Here is a 21630-nt window from a genome sequence, read left to right as displayed (position 1 = left end):
ATCAGGTGGAGGACCCACCGCTGCCTCCTCCTCTTTGTCTAATTTAACAGGCAGTAAAGCTGGCAAGCTTTAAAATATGCAGTGAAATATTGGTCAATAGGTCAGGTAATATAAATATTTGTAAGTTGTCCGCATTACATAAAATCCTTTCTATTTCCCCTTCTGGTCAGTGGTCTAAATAAAGAACTGAGTCCAAAAGGGACTGTCACAGACTCCTGTGGAAAGGCTCCTTTAAAAACATCTACTCTCCAGATGTTCTTTCCTTGCCCTGTGAGCGTTTTTTTCTTATCTGTCAACCAGTTCACTGTTCTGGCAGTTTGTGTCTCGCGAGAGCAGCCGAGCACGGTCTTGTTGACGAGATCTGAGGCGCTCAGGTGTAAGAGCCTCTCTCATCCCCAGCAGTGGGAAACAGTAGACAGATAAGTGCGTCTGAGAGACTGCAGGCATCTCTGTGATCTCCGGGCACGAGGCTGCTGCACTCGGTGCACTACAGAGCGAACCGCACGCGTCATTACCGGATAAGCAAAGAAGTCTCCGCGTGTCTGTGACCGTTTCCCAGCAGTTTCCCCTCTTTTTTTTTCTTCCTCTTGTGCACTTTAACTGGAGAAGCTCGCCAAGATGATGTCCATGAACAGCAAACAGCCGCACTTCGCCATGCATCCCTCCTTACCCGAGCACAAGTACACCTCTCTGCATTCCAGCTCGGAAGCTATAAGGAGAGCCTGTCTACAAACTCCACAGGTAAAAACGATTCCCCGAAAACTATATTTGTCACTTTTTCTCGCCTCTGCTGCTTGTAGGGTAGGGACGAGCGCTTCTCTGCGCGCAATAACAAGGGATGCTTCAAGGCATATTCCGCCAAGACTCGCGTAATGTTTGTTTCATGTCTTCCACAGCAATCATTCGGAGAGCCTGTGATCTTTTTGAAAGCACGCTGCACGCAAAGACCAGCGTTGGTGTTTTTGTATTAATTTGTATGACTTGCCGCCTCTGATGGAACGATCAGCTGTTATGAGTCGCTTAAAGTACAGAATTCAACTCGTTTCGTTTCCCCTCTTTCATCTCTGTGTATTTTCTCCCCAATTTCTCACCAAATGTGTAAATCCACTCACTCTTCCCTCCTCTTTCTTTTATTTTCACTTTTGCAGTTACAGAGCAACATTTTCGCAAGTCTGGACGAGACCCTGCTGGCCCGCGCAGAGGCTTTGGCTGCCGTGGACATCGCCGTGTCCCAGGGCAAGACGCACCCGTTCAAGCCCGACGCCACCTACCACACGATGAGCACGGTGCCGTGCTCGTCGACCTCCACGGTTCCACTGGCACACCATCATCACCACCATCACCACCACCACCACCAGAACCTGGAGCCTCCGGACATCATGGACCACATCAGCTCCCAGTCTCTCACCCTGATGCCCAGTGCGCACGACGGGACAGGCGGTGGAGGTGGTGGAGGAGGTGGAGGTGGCGGCGGAGGGCTCATTTCCACCTCCTCTGCCCACGCGCACTCTCACATGCACGGCTTAAGTCACCTGTCCCACCAGGCAATGAGCATGAACTCGTCACTCACCCACCACGGGCTCTTACCGGGCCATCACGGGGGGAGTCAAGGCGGCCCAGGGCTCACAAATCCCGGACTTCCATCCATCAATGACTCGGACACAGACCCAAGGGAGCTGGAGGCTTTCGCGGAGCGCTTCAAGCAGCGGAGGATCAAGCTGGGGGTGACCCAGGCGGACGTGGGAAGCGCTCTGGCTAATCTCAAAATCCCTGGCGTGGGATCACTGAGCCAAAGTACAATTTGTCGATTTGAGTCCTTAACTCTCTCCCACAACAACATGATTGCGCTTAAACCCATCCTCCAGGCCTGGCTGGAGGAGGCCGAGGGGGCCCAGAGGGAGAAAATGAGCAAACCTGACATTTTCAACGGAGGGGAAAAGAAACGCAAGAGGACCTCGATTGCGGCCCCAGAGAAAAGATCGTTGGAAGCTTACTTCGCCGTTCAGCCGCGACCGTCGTCCGAGAAAATAGCGGCTATAGCGGAAAAGTTGGACCTGAAAAAAAACGTGGTGCGAGTGTGGTTTTGTAACCAAAGACAGAAGCAGAAGAGGTTGAAATTTTCAGCAGCTCACTGATGGAAAAAGAAAGGAAAAGAAACGAGGGAGAAAAATAAAAGTTGGGTGACTGAATTTGGGGACCAAGGGACTCTAATGAGACACCGTTTCAGTCTTTTGTCTCCAGCGACTTTACACGCTGGTGCACAGTGACACCCATTTATGAGGCTTCATACATCTTTATTTTCACGTTATTGGTGAATGTGAAGTATGCAAATAACAGATTCCCCAAGTTTCGCTCAGTTGTTGCGAGGGAAAAGTTCAGTGACGTCAACATTGCCTTTTAAAATACGCGGAAAGAGGTAATTTGATACAATAACGCGTTATTTTCTCCAAATAGGCCTATTATTTGAAGTATAGCCATTTACGAATTACCTCATTGATTGTTGAAATGTGATTTTGGTTTGACTTTTTTGTCACTGTTCGTATAGAGTTATTCATGAATCTGCTAATTTATTAATGTGTTCATTTAATCTTATTTTGGAAGCTGCTATGGACTCAAATTTAGTTGCAAACTTTTATGGCTATCGGGAAAAATAAATTAGGCCTGCATGGTTTCCTAATTATGATTAAGCCTCTCCCAGGCTGTCAAATACAGATATATTTATTTTGAATTTGCACAAAAAAAGACCCTTTTATGAGTTTGTCATGTCGCAATGGTTTGTATATACAGACATCACTTTATCACAAATAAGAGCTCCTAAACTTGAAGGGTCTTTTGACACCATTGGCGTCACAGGAAAACGTTTAAAACAGACCAGAGCACGAGTACCTTGTTCTTCAAGGATAGATCACAATGATTATAAAAAAGATCGAAATTTTCTCTTATGTGTTTCAGTTTGCAGTGCAAACACTCTATGCATTTAAAAAAGACTAACTGCGTACAGTAGTGCTGTCAGCTGACAGACCTGATTTTGTGGATGGTGTAAGTCACTGTTAATGCCTGTTTTCACATTAAGATCACCTCGTTGTTTGTCGTGTTAATTGTTACGGAATCGTTGTGTGAGTAAAATTTTACTTTGTGCACAAGTATGTTTACAAAACAGCTGCGACATGTGCATCATGGAAAATGTCCCAATGTCTCCTTCCCTCATTCACAACATCTCCACCCTCCTCTGTTGTCCTCTTCTACTCTCATTGGTACTCTTCATCTTGTAAGCCAAAACCCAACGGGGAGGTGTGTTCCAGCAATCTTCTAATAAACCAGAGAAAGAAAAAAAGAGGTTTTTTTTGGTTGTGACAAGCTACACCCTCAACAAATATTCTCTTTGACTTTATTATTGGTGGGATAAATAATTACACATGCAAGCGGATAATAATTTACATGTGGAGCTAGAGGATGTGCTTGGAATAATTAATTTTTCTGTCTATTCCTTCTTTTTCTTGGCAAATTTATTATATTTTTGTTATTTTGCGATCTGAAGTAAATTTGAACTAAATGAAAAAATAAGACTGAGGTGTGAATATGCCTTAGTGAGAGGCATATTAAATGTGAGACTGTCAAACATTTGTTATTTGGCCTTTGATTAATTTGTATACAGAGAAAATATTGAAGAAAATAGCACCAATAATAATAATAATAATAATAATAATAATAATAATAATAGTAATAATAGTAATAACGTTTTTTATCGAAATTTACATAAATTATAAATACAAATGCTTAAATGCATCTTAGTAATACGATTAATGTGATGTATTAATCCGCCCAGATTTACTTGAGTTGGAACATATATAATAATCCCTTACTTTCACCACATTTGCTGCTAAAATAGATCTTAGAAGATTCACTTCAATGAAAAATGAGAAACTAAAACCAAAATAAATCAGACAACACAAACACACACACACACACACACACACACACACACACACACACACACACACACACACACACACACACACACACACACACACACACACACACACACACACACACACACACCATAGAGTAATAATATCTAATGTTATTTGTTTTAAATAACTCACGTCTTCCCTCCTTCAGATATTAATGTCAGGATGCTTCTAACCAGCAGATATTTTTTAAATCTTTTTTTTTCAGTTCCCCTTGTATTTGGGCATATGAATTACTGCGAATTTTTACAAGCACTTGATGCAATATTAATCACGCTTTGCTGATATAAAATGCAATACTTTCGGTCAGCTTTCGGGGCGTTTAGAGGATGCAGGCGAGTGGAGGAGGTCGGTGTTCAACAGCACAGAAATCTCCTCCATATTGCTTTCTTTAGCTTTTGGCTACATGGACAGAAGAGTGAGCGTTTTCTCATCGTAAGTAGATTTTTACCTCAGTTTGATTGTCGATTGTACATTATGTGTGTATATATATTTATCTTTTAACTTATAAAAGTGATATACCTTTATAAGCGATATTTTTATTTAACATAGTTTTACGTTTTGCATGTAGATGGTAATGCCACACTATGTTTTAATGTTTGATCAACAACAACAACAACAACAATAATAATAATAATAATAATAATAATAATAATAATAATAATAATATAATAAAATTAGTGTTCAAATTGTTTTTACTTTCTGATAAAGACTGTTTTTAATGACATTTTACTTAGATATTTTACCAAATGTTTAATTTTGCTGAGTTTTTGTACTGAGCTGGCAGGTTAAACAGCAGATAAAATCCAACCATACGTACTTTTTCTTCTAAGTTTTCTCTTACACTAACACACCTCCAGTAACCTTCACTGCTGGTGCTGAACACACTCCACAAGCAGCACTGCACGCGCCACATGGCACGTCATTTCAGCACCACGGACAGCTCCGCTGGCGGATTGAAGAGTAATGCATTATTGAAAGCCTATATCAAACAGCTCTAGGGTGCTGTCTCTCTGCACAGGGGCTCTGGATGAAGTCGGACTGTCTGCCTGCACAATAGCCTCTAATATGTTAATGGCCGTAGGGGATGCCGGAGGTACCGTCCCCAGCTGCCTCGCCTACCATATGTCAGCCCGTTACGACCGAGCCCTCTATTAATCAGAGGGGGATATTTCATCGGTACCTTCACCGATATCATAACCCTTAAAGCTCCATCAATAGCGGGACTGCGCCGCCACCTGATCGCAGGTGTTGCCGGGGCCTGAAAGGGCCTTCCTTCTTATGCATGTCAGGATGCCCCCCCCCCCCCCCCCCCCACACACACACACACACTACCTGCCCACCCTGTTTCCACGATGAACATTACGCGCGTCCTTTTTAAATTACTGAATCGAACTAATTTGTGAAAATAATAATAATAATAATAATAATAGTAATAATATTAATAATAATTATGTAAGACTTATGGTGATACGCAATGACAGCATCAATCACCACTCCTCCGTCCACCTTTGTATCCATGCATAGGCCATGATGGATTAATCGTGGAGCCTTCCAAAGCATCCCATAACTTAATTCCTTGAGGCTACCAGTCGGGGGAGTAATTAATCTATTCCGCGGATGTAAATAAAAGGAAATTGGATTCCTGACAGACGAAATGAGAGAGTCTCTGACACCACCTCAGCAATAATGATTTCACCACGTTATGGTTACGCAGGCGCTTAGATTTACGAGCGTACGACTTTTTGCTATAGCTCTGAGCGGAAGCGGGTGAGCCTATCCTAATCGCAGCTGTTAGGCACCCATGTTAAGATGGATTGGCTCATTATAATTACAACACGCCTGCGTATTAAAGAATAAAATGTCCTCACATTCTTTATCATTTCTGATTCCCCTTTGATCACATTCTACATTCAGGTTGACGCTATCTCGTGTCTTATAATAATAATATCAAAACAAATACAAAAATAATAGCGTCTGGAAGGCTCCGTTGAGATAACAGGCACAGGGAGGTTGGCCTTTGGACGGAAATGTCACACCCGGGATGCGGATGGGTAGATCCCTCAGATCTGCACTCATTTCCCACTTATATTTGCTCAGTAATCCGCTGTGGCAGCTCTCCATCGCCGGGGACCCGGTTTGAGAGGCAATGCTGTTGACACAGGGGTATATTTCAATCACAGAGGGTTCAGAGTCAGACGCACATCTTATTTGTCTAATAAATCCGTCATTTAGTAAGAAAAATATTTGATCTTGAAGGGCTGACCTCTTGTCATGTAGCGACTGACGGATGAAAATATGGATATGGGTCCTTCAAGGATATTGCAGGAAGTCTGCATCATAAAAAGGACCAGATTCATATTTATATAAGGGTGGGATTCATTTTTAAATCTATGCAGCAAAGGTTAAAGAGAACAAAAAGAGTTGGTGCAACAATCACACTCAATATGCCACGAATTAGTTATTTAAGAGTTATCAGGCAGTCTGTCACATAAGACAGGTTCGGCTTAATCCTTTAATTATGTGGCATTAACAGGTTCACATTCAGCAGGACACAGTACTTATATGAAAATAGCCTTCATCAAGACACATGCCTAAAAACCCCAACAGTGAATTGTTTAAAATAAACTGTAAGTCCCCTTTGTAATTTTATTTAGAACTATAAACTCAACATACAACCATATGATTCTGACCTGATGTAACATTAAACGTATTTCCTACTTTTTCGTCTAATGACACGCGGCTCCTGTTGTCATCCACTTAATGTCAGGTGATCCAAATTAGAACTTACCCTTTAAACTTATAAAAGCTCCTGAAAGTCACACAAACACATTTTAACTATATTAAAGAAAGTGCGCTAAACCATATTTAGTGTTTTTTTTAACTGGAGTAAAAGCACGTGACCAAACAACCCTAAAACCTTCATTATTTCCAGCTGCGTCAGACAACTCTCCACGTCTTTGCCTGTAACATCTGGGTCATCATCTCAGGACTGTTAAATTCTACTTTATTAGGTTTAGGGAAAAAACAAAACGCCATTAAACCTAAACGCCAAGTTGCGTGAACTCACCGCTTGACAACTAAACTGATAAAGTGCACCACTAAAACATCAGAACGCTTGTCTATGTCTGCTCCGTCCCGGGATGTTTTACCTCCTTCTGAAATCACGTTCTGCCACCTAAATGTCACTTTATGCTAAATCTGCCTCACTTCCTAAATGTCATTTATTTCCCAGTCCCTGCCTTCAAAGAGCTGCCTCGGCCCCGGGCTGAGTGCTCTTTGAACCCATTCCCCTGTCGTCATTACCCGTGCAGCAGACAGAAGGGCTAGCGACCGGAAACATGTGGATCAACAGATACCATATAAGGACTTTCAGCGTCGTCAAGTTTAGCAAAATAACCTTTCAGATAATTCGTTGGTCAAACCACAGGGAGTCGATTTCGTCTGTGTTCTTCATTATCTGGTTTTTTTCCGTACTATTTTGAACACATTCTGAAATGAAACCTATTTTGAGCCAGTAAAATAATTAAATTGATCTCAGAGGCTCGTTAGTTCTGAAAATTATAGTTTTTTGCTACACTAAAATAAAACAAATTGTCTAAATGTTGTTTGATGTAATCTGTCTTGCTTTTCATTTCAATAAATGAACTCACTTCTCCTCTAAAGTCCATTTTCCCATGTTTGTTTCTACAGATGAGAGAAAACCTGCACCCCCTGTCCTATGATGACAACAACCTCCATGAAACAAATGCATACTGTTGCCTTAAGGTGGGGAGAGGGATTCTAAGAAGATATCTGTAAGGAAATAGCCCTCATTCAGAAGGTTCACCGCTGGGACGAACTAGATCAAATGAAAACAGATGAATGAACAGTTTCTACAAATGAAAAGAAAGAGTGAATGGATGAACCACCACCTGGGAATTGTTTTGGAACTCTTATGGTCGCTGACCTTGGTGCTGAAAAGCAAGCTACTCCTGGGATAGCCACCCACGCACGTTAAAAACATTAAAGTCCAATTAAAATATTGTTACATGCTTTCATGGATCCTTTGATGGTATTTCCTTCTTTTTTACTGCTGGTTCATCCGTACTCAGCTAGTTGCCCTTTCATTGAGAGCTTGTGCATGGGGTGGAATTTTGGGCTAAGGTGAAGGCATCTTGCTTTTTAATCTATGGGGGAGGGGTGGGAAATTGTTGTGGGGTATTTTAAAAACGTCCCCCATTGGAAGATATTGAATATCTTCCTCTGTACACATGGACTTCAATAATGAGGAGAGCGTCGGCTACCATTTGCCCACCGCCACGCCATCAAATATTCATCACTGTTGATTAAACAGCCGGCAGCTGTCGATCGTCCGGGTGTCAAATTTGTGTCCAGCCCAGAACACAAAGGACTGTCGCCCCGAAATGTTTAGAGAAACTGTTCTGAAGTTTTCACCAAGCAGCATATAGAAGAAGGTGAGGGTCAGTGATGTGCTGAATATAACTCCCACTCTCAAAATATAACAGGACTTAAGTGGACATTTACGTTTACATCCTTTGACCATCAGCCAGAATGACAGAAAGAGAAATGCACATGTGTGTGGGTCAGGGTGTGTGTGAGTGAGAGGTTACTGTGAGGCACCTTAAATATTTCATGAGTTGTTAGAGGATGGGGTAGAGATGGAGGACTGCCTGGGAAGGTTGGTTCAACTCTGCTGAACTGGAGCTTGGAAGCATGCAGGGGAACAAATGTTAATGCAGTCTCTCTCTCTCTCTCTCTCTCTCTCTCTCTCTCTCTCTCTCTCTCTCTCTCTCTCACACACACACACACACACACACACACACACACACACACACACACACACACACACACACACACACACACACACACACACACACACACACACACACACACACACACACACACACACACAAGCTCAGATCTCTTGAAACTGCAGCAGAAGTATAGCACTGATGGCTTTTTATAGGTTTCTCTTTCAAAGATGTAAAGCCTATAAAAAAAGCCTTAAGTGTCATAATAAGTTCTAATTTCCCTCATAAAAATACAAAACAAACAATTACCAACAATAAACAAACAAAGGGCAAAAAGCAAATGGAAGCACACAAAGCAACGACATTATTGTTAACTTTTGCAGTAACAAATACTCTCCTGAAAACCTTAGATATTAAACATGAATATCTCAAAACAGTCATGATTTTTAAGTCATTCAAGTCATACTAATGTAAGTCTGATGACGTTGTTACAAATTTTTCTTTATAAATAAACATTTTACTGCAGTTAATCAGTTGTTTCTAGGTCTGCTGTAATAGTACAATACAAATATGAAAATACACACATTGTAAATGTCCTATATGATGTCACAGCCCAAGATAAAACCAACAACAACAAAAAATTGGATTTAGTTTGTAATGAAAACATGAAGAAACAAAGTGCAAAACTGCTTTAGAAGGAAGATTGTTTTTGGCAATTTGCACTATATATGTATGCACTATACAGGGTGACATTTCTATTAAAAAAAGAAAAAACCAAATAATTCAGTTATGATTCATTATTTAAGTCTGAATACCTGACTTAAACATCTAAATAAAATGTCACGAACTTCTTTTATACAGTTGCCTCTTACTATGAATGAAAAGCTGCTTGGCATGCTCGCACGGTTTGAGGAGGATGTCTGGGATCCAACATGAAGAGGAAGTGTCTACAAGAAGAGACAGAAAGAGAGCTCAGCTTTCTGGCCATTGATCGCCTTTCTTTGATCTTATTAGCATCTTGTTACGTAGACTGGAACATCATCCTGCAGATCCTCTTACTGGAATATTTGACTCATGACACAGCTGTGAGATCAGCCCCTCTACAAGTGTCAAGCAGCAAACACTAAATGAAGATGGCAAACCCTCCATTATTACCTCTCCCGTAAAAATCAGAGACATGAAAACGAAAGAAGAAATCCTGTTTTGGACATCTAAGAGAACGTGTAAATAAGCTCTTGTGACTACCATTCCTGGCTACACAACAGATGTTGCTGCAGCTTTCATCATATCTGACGCTACATTGTGTAATAATCAGGATCACACCCAGGAGACACACACCGAGCGCCATCCCATGTTAGGAACCCGTTATTTTTGACAGCTTTCATCAATACCACATGTTCTGACAATGATTGTGATGTCCTCGGTGGCCTGACTTTACAGCTCGCAGGTCACACGGTGTGAAATCAGCTCTCCTGTTTATGACTCGGGGGATCTCATTGGCTCCTCAGAAGACTGACAGCTTTGACAGGTGGAGCTGGAGTTGACTTTGACAAACTACTGATTAGCCTGTCACTCTGAATGGAGGAAAGCCAAGAACTATGTAAAATTCATTCACTCACTCGCTGTGAGCCAGACAGGTAGCTGAATGAAAGCATCACTCCATCGAGCTGGGTAGGCTGACACGGCTAATTATGCCTGAGTAATAAGCAGCGGCCATGTTGACGTATCTCTAAGTTTCAGCACACGGGCTCACTCTCCTTAATGGGACCAGTTTACCCATCAAAGCTCTTGGAAATGACTTTAGTCCGGTGTTAACAGGCACATTTTCCTGAAAAGAACCTTGTTTTTTATGTTTGCTGGTTTTAGCTGCATTGATTTCAGTCTAGATCCTTTTATCAGAGGCATTTCATCAATGCAGATAATCTCCAGCTCTTTCTTTGAGTTTTCTTTCAATCACCAAGCATTAGATCGGAACCAAACAAGTTATTTAATCATTTGAATTCATATATATTTTAAGATGTTTAAAACAATAGTTATAACATGGGTGATACAACAAAAAACTAATAATTTAATGGTGCATTTACAGATAACTTTGTCTTTTTCCTATAAGAGCTTTATTAAAAAAAGTTTATGGGATTAAAAATCATAAAAATATTCCCCTGGAAATGATCAGGCATTGGACTGAAAAAGAGTGAAAAAAAGATAATTTAAACAAACATCACAAAAGTACATTGTTTTGCTCAAGACCACATTAAAGAATTAGGAGAAAGTCTGAAAAATTGAAAAAGTAAGAGTTTTTTTAAAGGAAAAAAGATAAAAAAAACGTTAAAAAAAATCCCCAAAAGGTTTTGCTCAAAACCGCCTTAAATGGCAACAAAGGTACAAAAGAGTCAGGCTGAATGGAAACTGAATGGAGGACGTCTTAGGACCGTCGCACAGTATTGATTAAATACATGATTTTAGTTTCACTCACCGATTGAAAAAGAAACCCAATTAGCCTGTATGCTTTGTTGATTCGACGAAGGAAAAGAGAACCTCACTTATACACAAATACATGCAGTTTTACACAAGTCATTATTTAATTTATAAGACTAAATGATCCAATTGTAGGAATAACCTGAACTGCAATGCCTCTTTAGCCTCAAACATTAGCAGACCAGACTGCTGTTGATGCCTCCTAATTATCCTGATTGAGTGATAAACAATATAATCCACACACACACACACACACACACACACACACACACACACACACACACACACACACACACACACACACACACACAGAGTCATACTCTAGTAACCCTGCTTCACACATCCAGGATCCAACTCACCCACTTATTGACCAGCGTGACACGTTGCATGGTTGGGGGGCAATCTGGGGAGAGGGGAAGGTGAGGAGATAAAGTGTACCACTGAATAATTCAGAACAAAACACAGAGCAAATCGATCAAGAGGCAAAAATCTGATATTAATAGCCAGTCCCATCCTAATGGCGGGTGGGATGTGTGTGTTTGAGTTTACGAGTGTGTGTCGCGCAGATTAAGTGACTCTGAACTCACTCTGCTTTGGTTTTACGAGTTTTTAAAACAGCCATCTGCGCAGAAGTGGAATGTTCTCTGTGTTAGTTAGACACTTAAGAGTTGCTAAGTAATTAGCACTACATTGGATTTTATAATTGCCAATCATGTGCCTTTATTGGTCAATTACCAGCTCTAATCAAGTGACTCAGCCAAATGTAGCAGTCTTATTATTACTCAATTAAAAGGAAAGCTCGCTGTGGTAGGGCCTTTGAGAGGGAGAGAGAGAAACCGGGTGTGAGCGAGGCGCTCCCACTATATCATCAGGTAATTAATATTTTCATTAACTCGCTCTCCGTTGAGCTGCGACCTGCCTCTGATCATTTCATTTCCCCTCCATGGGTTCGATACCATAGTGGCTCCATAATTAGTTTGATTTACATCTGCCTCCTGTAATGAAGGAGCGAGCTCGCTCCCACTTCCTCCCTTCGCCCTGCGCCGTTGCTCTCTGCTCACACCCCTTTAACATCCAATAAATCTGCCGGGTTGGACATGGAAGCAATAGGCCTCGGTGTATTGAGACAGCTCATGAACAAGAAACAGAGACATGGTTTATGAAAAATTCACACCAGGATCTTTGAGGGATTGAGGACGGGCTGGTGAGTGCCGTGGTAGGGAAACATTTCTTATTAAAGATTGAAGCGCACATACATGATTCTTTTCTCTCTTTTAAAATCTTTGTAGAAAACCTTTGGGATTAAGGGAAACGTCGTCACAGATTAAACTGGAAAGTGTCAAAAGCCACCGGGGGATCAGATCCGAGTTAATTGTTTTGGGGTTATTTAGATATGCTGCATTTCACAGATTCAAACAAATATAGACATCAGGTCAGTGAATGCAGCTATTTTTAAACTAGGACAATGCAATCCAGCATATCAGCTCCATGACTTTACAGTCAGCAGGGAACCACTGGAGAGCACGAGTGATTTCAGCATTAATAATGCTCCATTGATTATTGTTCTGTTTTAAAGGTGAAAGGCAAAGCTTTCTGAGCAGCAGGGGAGGGAGAAGCCTGTGTGTCTCAGGGAAGGCCTGATTTACATTTTGAAAAGTGCCCCTGATTCTCGGGGGGGGGGGGGGGGTCGCTTGTCATTTCCTGTCAATACTCTCTCTTAACTTTCTTTGTTGTGGAGGACTCATCGGTCCTATACACACATGCTTTACCATTGCTTGAGACACTTTGGTGATGCTTATGTGCTGAAAAATTTAACTACACGGCTGGTGATATTCTGTTTAGCTAAAATGAAAAATAAATGTGTTGTGGAGTGCCCCAAGGTAGTTGTTTAGGACCTTTGTTGTTTTCTATTTTTATGAATGACTTGCCTATGGTGTTGGATCATGCCACGATGGCAATTTATGCAGATGAAATTACATTATACGCACCAGCGAAAACAGTGTTACAACTTAGTACTGTTCTAAATAACGAACTAGAATCTGTTAATAGATGGATCACCGCAAACAATTTGATAATAAACACAAATAAGACTAAATGTATGGTCATAGGATCTAGACACTTTTTAAAAATGAATCCACTCTAAAGCTTGACCTTAGATGGTACTATTATTGAACAGATTGATGAGTTTAAGCTATTGGTTGTTACTGTTGATAATAAGCTATTCTGGGTGAATCAGATTAACTACCTGTTGAAAAAAATGGGAAAAAGTATGGCTATTATCAGACGTTGCAGGAAATTCATTCCATTTCACTTAATTGAGAAACTAGTTCAGTCACTGGTGCTTTCACACTTAGATTATGCCTCTGTGGTTTGGTCCAACACCAATGAAAATTGTCTAGACAAGTTACAAATTGCACAAAACAAGGCAGAGCGCATGGTATTGGGGAGTCCGTACAGAACCAGTGTAAATCTGTTACACAATAAGTTGTCCTGGCAAAAATAAGAGAAAGATTGGAGTTTTCATTAACAATGTTTATTAGAAATATCCTTATGACAAAAACTCCAAATGTAATTTATTCCACCTTGTCTTTTTTCGCAGATAAACACGATTATTCCACAAGACAAAGTATGCATGGACGATGTGCGTTACCTACGTGCAGAACAAATCAAATGCAGAAAACTGTGGTCTGTCGTGCAGTGGTGCTATGGAATGCACTACCAGGATTTCTCTTGAGGGAAATTGATAAAAAAAGGTTTTCAGAAAAAACTCCAAATATTTTTATTTTTCCAAAGATAATGTCAAGCTAAACATCTTCTGAAGTGAGCTGTATTTTAAATTTTAAGAATGTATATTGTTATATTTGGGCTTTTGAGAATTAAATTGTGATTTTTCTACACTTCAATATTATGTTGAAATTAGTTGTGTGTGTGTGTGTGTGTGTGTGTGTGTGTGTGTGTGTGTGTGTGTGTGTGTGTGTGTGTGTGTGTGTGGGTGTGTGTGTGTGTGTGTGACTGTGTGTGTATGTGTATGGTCATGTATGAATGAAGTGCACAATATGTGTATATATATATATATATATATATATATATATATATATATATATATATATATATATATATATATATATATATATATATATATATATATATAATGTAATGACTGTATGAGATGAGACCCCAGGAAGAATGGCAGCTGTATGTCAGCAGCTAATGGGGTTCTTAATAAACAAACAAACAAACAAACAAACTAGTAGACATAATTTGAAATTGATTCTGTAGTGTACTGGTAACCAGTGTAGAGAATAGGCCTGTTTTCACATAAAAAAGAATGAATGAGCAATGCACAAGCTAAACTCTCCCAGAGTTACCACAGGGACCCATTTGGTGTGCCACCCTGAAATTTTCACTGGCCCCCAAAATAACATTTTCTGGGAGCGCCACTGTTCCCAACGTCTCCACTGTTAGATTACTAGAGTTCAACAAAACATGGAGTTATAAGGTTAGTTTTCTCACTGCGTGCTGATGGCCTTTCGTTTGCTTAGCACATTATTCATGGACGTGATTGGTCCATATCAGATCTGTGCTCTGATTCAGAGACAAACCCCCGCTTCCAAAGAAAGGAGTAAAAGCTTGCGCCAACATCTGCCCTCCAGCTAGCCGTGCATTAAGATTATCTCAGTGTCAACATTTCTAGGAAGGTATTTGTCAGCATTAAACAAACCGCACAACACAGAAGTAGGAAAAAGCAGCTTTCCTCTCAATTCTACAGCATTTGCATCAAGAGATGATGTGGTTCTGATTAAATTTGCCATGTGGACATTTACCTCTGTTTGATCTCACTCCTAAGATGATATTCTGTGAATGAGAAGATAAAATGAAGGCAAATTCACTGATAAATGAATTTGGTTCATGTTGAGTCAAGCAGCTGAAGCCTTTTCCTGTGTGTTCATTTCGATGTTCTCGGAGATCGATGTGCACCATCAAACGGCTGATAAACGGCGATGACAGCAAGCGCTACATGTTCTCTTTCCAGGTTTCACGGGAGCCAAAGCAAAGCGGGTGGAAACATAAAGATAATCTTCAGTGCCACATAAAAAAGGAGCCAAATTAGCAAGCTAGCCAGACTGTCCATTGCTACATCTCTCAGGCACATTTAGCCAGCAATGAGTGCAGCTCTGCCTACCATTTCCCCTTACTCAATTATTGATGGTAATTATCCTGGCTGTGCTTAGTCTGCACCATAACAATATATTCTTAACAAGAAACAAGTCACTGTGCGTTCTCTCAAGTGATCACTTCTTTCTTCTGGGATGTTTTTCATTTCTGCTGTAATTCTGTTATATATTATAATTGGCACAAGGACACATTTTCATATTGTCTCAACAGAAGGTTCATATTGAACTTATTACACATTCTTAAGGTTATTCTCATAAAGGGGTCCCCGAACAGCTGATGTATGTTTTTAACAATTGATTAGTAGAAACAAGGCGTTTTTTTCTAAGGCACTGCTTAATTTAAAGAGAATGCATAGAGTTTGATTGTTAAACATTATTAAAAATACTCAATCTAAAAATCAAATTCACAATTGTAATAATCTTTTTCTGTGGTCATATTCTTTCAAGCAGTGGAGCTAAAGAACGATTAATGAAAAAACAGCAGAAAAGACATATGCTTGACAGGTTTAATAACTGTTTAAGACCAATAATATCCCGCACACAAGCAAAACAAACAAGAAAAGCCACAAACAAACAAGAAAAATGTAACTGTACAAATAGATCCAAACCTCTCGCTAAGCTAAACATACAAACACAAAAATAACAAAAACTAAACATCTCTCTCCCTCCTGACTATGATCTTGGCCTCTCTGTCCTCTATTTCCCCTTCCATTTCAGTGGAAGGCCCTAGCTTCCCGTCTTCCAACGCCGCAGGGCATGGAGCTAGCCGGCGGTGAGTTTCCATCAATTAGTGCACCCCCGCGGTCTCATGGCACAACCCACCTTTGACTGCAGAGATATTGATTTGTTCAGCTGCACTGTCAGGTCTGGAGTGAGCAGGGCTGGGTGATCCAAGGCCTTGGCCAGAGACACGATCATGTCGAGTTTTTGACACATGTAGGCACACACGCACACACACACACACACACACACACACACACACACACACACACACACACACACACACACACACACACACACACACACACACACACACACACACACACACACACACACACACACACACACACACACACACACACAGAGAAGCAAGGATGTGTACACATGCAGGTGCACACAAAATTGCACATTCACACATGAACACATACAAATGCAATGAATGTGCTCCCTCAGATGACTGCAAGGTGTGAGAGAGGCAAGATAAGAGGAGTCCACAAGAGTGGCTTGTCAGGAGAGAGATGGCTGAGACCTGACAAGTGCTTGTTAGTTTTTTTCCTTCTTTTTTCCACCTCATTCTGGAAGAGTTGCTGTGGAAACAACAAGCAAGAAAACCTCACTAAAAGATGGTCTGGTGTGAGTAAAGGCTAGCTGCTGTATTTTCAGAAGAGCTTTTAAATCAAAACAAAATAAATGTGTCATGCTTTGTAGCAGATAGAAATGAAACACACACGACATCTGGCTCTAATAAATATCAGCTGTTCATTCATCTGCATGATGAGATCATTTGAAGAGACATGAAGGCTTGATTGAATTCCACTGAAGGAATTTCTAATATTAACAAATCCCAGTTTATTCATAGGAGTCTGAGCATTTTAGAGTGATGCAATCAGAGGTAACTTCACAGGTGCTAACTCACAACAACCTTGTCTTTGATTGTAGCCAAAAAACCATGTCCTTAAACAAGTTCAAAAAGAGCAGCAGCTTTGTTTAAAAACTGCTGTAAATTTATTTAACAGACAACACAACTCTTATCATTCTTAGATTGAGTTAAAGCTACATTAATGAAGAAACCATCCAAACAAGACTTGTGATGATTAATATTAAAGATGCGCAAACAAATTAATTTAAACTAAAATAAATGTACTGTTACGAGTTTTCTCAGCTATCGTGATCAAATCGTCATCAAGTGAAGACTCAAAATTGGAAAATACCGCAAATAGCTGTTAAATATGCACCTGGCAAGCCATCCTATATATAATACCAAATGAAAGTCATCACCTGATTTTAACTAAGAAAATAGGCACAAGCCTCCTATTGGATAATTATTGCATGGGCCATCTTTCAGCTGGCAACAGGTTATTTAACCCTGACTGCTGCAATGACTTGCTTCTTGAAAGAGAAATCTGGTGGTCATGGAAAAGATGTTCATGTTTATGTATTTAGCAGATGCTTTTGTCCAAAGTGACTTAAAAGTGATGTTAGCTTGTTTTAGAAGGGTCAGATCACTAGCATGCATCAAACAGAGAAAACATCTAAGGAGACTGATTGTAGAAATGGCTAAAATTGGGTTAAGAACTGTCCAAAAACTGGTCTGATGAGTCCAGATGGATCCTGATCCAGTAATGGGTGCATCAGGGTGAGAAGAAAGGCAGATGAAGTGATGCACTCATCATGACTAGTGCCTACTCTACAAGCCTGTGGGGGCAGTGCTATGATCTGGGGTTGCTGCAGTTGGTCAGGTTTAGGTTCAGCAACAGGATGTGTTCCAAGAATGAGGTCAGCTGACTACCTGAATATATTGAATGACCAGGTTATTTGATCTTCCCTGATGGCACGGGCATATTCCAAGATGACAATGCCAGGATTCATCAGGCTCAGATAGTGGAAGAGTGATTCTGGGAGATGAGACACCATTTTCGCACATAGATTGGCCACCACAGAGTCCAGACCTTAACCCCATTGTGAATCCTTGGGATTTGATGAAGAAGGCTTTGTGCACCAGTCAGACTCTGTCATAAATGCAGATCTTGTTGCAACATTAATGCAACACTGGATGGAAATACATCTGGTGACATTGCAGAAGCTTATTGAAACAACGCTACAGTGAATGTGTGCTGTAATCAAGGCTAAAGGTGGTCCAGTGAAATATTAGAGTGTGTGACATTTGTTTCGGGTGGCAATTTTTTTAGCCAGGCAGTGTATGTGAAAATATAATCTGGCTACGACCCATAGACAGATCTCCATTGTGAGGAGGAATATGGTTGTCTTTGCAACTGTCTCCATATGCTGCTGGACATCAAACAATGTGATGTGATCACCGCTATGGATGTGTCAGAGTCCAAGCCCCCAGGCCGGGCTCTCCCAGCTGACCGGCTTCCGTCTTGGACCACATTACCCAGCATGCCCCTCGCGGGGATTCCCTCCACGTTTCACCTGCGTCATCCATGTCTATATATGGAAGACACTACACCGGCTCTTCACTCAGTCATCGTTCCACCGTGATCCATGATCAGAGTATTTCCAAAGCTACTACAGCTAAACCTCCACCTTTCCTCCTCAGACCTCATCCGTCAGCCGTTCCAGCACCGCTTTCAGCCCACCATCTGTATAAGAAACGCTCTTACTCCCGAACCCAGTCTTCGAGTCTGACAGGATGACTGAGTCCATTAATCCAGCGGAGTTCGAGCAGGTGAAGAGAAAGATGGAGCAACTGGTGAACGAGAACGTTCAGCTCCACGCCCAGGTCGACCGGCTTAACACCAGACTGAACTCCCAGACCGATCTCTCCATGCAGTTGTCTACTGCCGTCACGGCACTCCAGCAGCAGGTTCATGCTCTCCACCTGCAAGCCCTCACTCCACCGACGGGAGAGCCACACTTCAGTCTCCCGGAGAAGTGGAATGGAGAGACGGGGAGTCCAGACGGTCTGCTCGCTACCCTCGAGATGCAGTTCGAGTGCCACCCAGGACGCTTTCCCACTGCGCGTTCTCGAGTGGCACAGCTCACCTCCCTGCTCACCGGACGCGCGGCAGAGTGGGCTGCTGCGCTCTATAATTCTAAATCACCGGACTGCAATGACTACGCTGCATTCGTGGCTGCCCTCAGAAAGACGTTTGTTCCACCCAGCAGCGAAATGGGGGCAGAGGCACGACTCCTAAAACTCCGCCAGAAGGAGCGCTCTGTGTGCGCTTATTCGTCGGAGTTCCACACCATCTCCGCCAAGCTGCGGTGGGATGACTCTGCCCTTCGAGCCGTCTTCTTGGAGGGACTGGCAACCTACATCCGGGATGAGATGGCGGGAAAGGAGCTGCCCCAGAACCTGGATGAAGTGGTGGATCTGGCGTTGCGCATGGATCAGCGGGTTCTGGTTCGGCCCAAGCCCTTCACTCGCCCATCCAGGGCGCCTGGACCTCTTCCTCGTTCCCCCACGCCTGCTCCCGGACCCGCTTCTACTGATGAGCCCATGCAATTAGGCCACCTTCCTCCAGAGGAGAGACAGCGACGGTGGCGCGAGGGTCTCTGTGCCTATTGTGGCTCCTCCCACCACAGACGCCTGAACTGTCCATTACGTTTGGGAAACGAAGGAACCCACTGAGTATCGGGGTCGCTCAGCCTGGGTCACCTTCAGCCCCCACCTCTTCAAATCGACTCCTTCTTTATGTTACCCTACCTCATGGTGAGGCCTCACTCCAGATGCACGCGCTGGTGGACTCGGGGGCCGCTGACAATTTCATGGACATGGATCTGGCTAAGCGCCTACGGATCCCCATGACCCCCTTGGAGAGAGTTGTACCAGTGACCTCGGTGGACGGTAGGCCCCTCCAACCCTATCCGGTCCAAAACCGAACCCAGCCACTCCAGATGATTGTCCAAGGCCACAGAGAGACCATCCAGTTCCTGATCATATGTGCTCCCTCCTCTCTTCTAATCCTGGGATTTCCCTGGCTCCGTCTCCATGACCCCCGGATTTCCTGGTCCCAGGGCCGCCTTTTGGAATGGGGGACCCAGTGCCAGGCCCACCTCTCTCCTCCTCCATCCATGCCAGACTGCCCGGCCGGTGACCCTGGTCCTACACCGCCCAATCTTCCACTGCCCTACCGGGACCTGGCTGCGGTGTTCGACAAGCGGCGCGCCACCACACTGCCATCTCACCGCCCGTACGACATGGAAATTAAGCTGCAACCAGGAACCAGTCCACCCCGGGGGTGCCTTTTTTCTCTCTCTCCCGCCGAGTCCAGAGCCATGGAGGAATATATTGACCAGGCCCTCCGGCAGGGTTTCATCCGACCCTCGTCGTCCCCAGGTGCCGCAGGCTTCTTCTTTGTGAGGAAAAAGGAGGGTGATCTCCGCCCCTGTATAGATTACAGAGGACTGAACAAGATCACAGTCAGAGATCGTCATCCTCTGCCGCTCCTCACGTCCGCCCTGGATGCCATCTCCCAGGCGCGGATTTTCACCAAGCTGGACCTCCGGAGCGCCTACAACCTGGTCCGTATCAAAGCTGGAGATGAGTGGAAGACGACTTTCATCACCCCTACCGGTCACTGGGAGTACCAGGTCATGCCCTTTGGACTGTGCAATAGCCCCGCCGTTTTCCAACGCTTCATCAATGATGTCCTCCGTGACATGTTGGGACGGTGGGTGTTTGCCTACCTGGATGACATTCTGATCTACTCCAAGTCAGAGGCCGAACACTACCACCATGTTCGCGCTGTCCTGACCCGGCTCCTGGACAACAACCTGTTCTGTAAGCCCGAGAAGTGCTCCTTCCACCAGCGGTCCGTTTCATTCCTGGGCTACCTGATTTCGGATCAAGGTCTAACTACGGACCCTCAGAAAGTCCAGGCGGTGAAGGACTGGCCCCTACCAACCAGCCAGAAGCAACTGCAGAGTTTTCTGGGTTTCTGCAACTTTTACCGTCGATTTATCAAAGACTTTAGCACCATTGTGGCGCCTCTCACCTCTCTCACCCGACCGAGCCCTCCTGGTCAACCGTTCCGGCTCACCCCAGATGCCGTTTGGGCCTTCCACTACCTAGTCGCTCGTTTCACATCGGCTCCTATCCTGCGCCATCCGGATCAGGCAGTCCCTTTTGTGGTCGAGGTCGACGCTTCGGATGTCGGCGCCGGCGCCATCCTGTCCCAAGGCGGCCCAGATGACAGGCTACACCCCTGCGCCTACTTCTCCAGGAAGTTTTCCACCACCCAGCAGAAGTACGGCGTAGGGGATCACGAGCTGCTGGCCATAAAATGGGCGTTGGAGGAATGGAGGCAGTGGCTTCTGGGCACCCCTCAGCCGTTCACCCTCTGGACTGACCACCAGAACCTAACCCACATCCGGTCCGCCAAGCAGCTAAATCCTCGCCAGGCTCGCTGGGCCCTCTTCTTCGAACCCTACGAGTTCCATCTCGCCTATCGCCCCGGGACTAAAAACCAGAAGGCGGACGCCCTCTCCCGCCAGTTCACACATTCAGCGCCCACGTCCGAGCCGGCGCCCATCCTCCCGGAGCACCGTTTCGTGGCCCACCTTGGGTGGCCG

General features: G+C 43.3%; 1 protein-coding gene across 1 annotated transcript; it reads left to right on the top strand.

Annotated features, from left to right (window-relative positions):
• The first annotated feature begins 234 nt into the window (after positions 1–234).
• pou4f1 (POU class 4 homeobox 1) lies at positions 235–8851 on the top strand. The gene is made up of 3 exons (XM_015953419.3): positions 235–741; positions 1149–4403; positions 7662–8851. The coding sequence occupies exons 1-2, from the start codon at positions 619–621 to the stop codon at positions 2133–2135; spliced, it is 1110 nt and encodes a 369-aa protein (XP_015808905.1). The 5' UTR covers positions 235–618; the 3' UTR covers positions 2136–4403; positions 7662–8851.
• Positions 8852–21630: the final 12779 nt, after the last annotated feature.

This window comes from Nothobranchius furzeri, chromosome 9, assembly GCF_043380555.1.
Source record: "Nothobranchius furzeri strain GRZ-AD chromosome 9, NfurGRZ-RIMD1, whole genome shotgun sequence".
NCBI classification, from domain to species: Eukaryota; Metazoa; Chordata; class Actinopteri; order Cyprinodontiformes; family Nothobranchiidae; genus Nothobranchius; species Nothobranchius furzeri.
The sequence above is the reverse complement of the archived record's forward strand: the minus strand, read 5'-3'. Positions and strand labels throughout refer to the sequence as shown.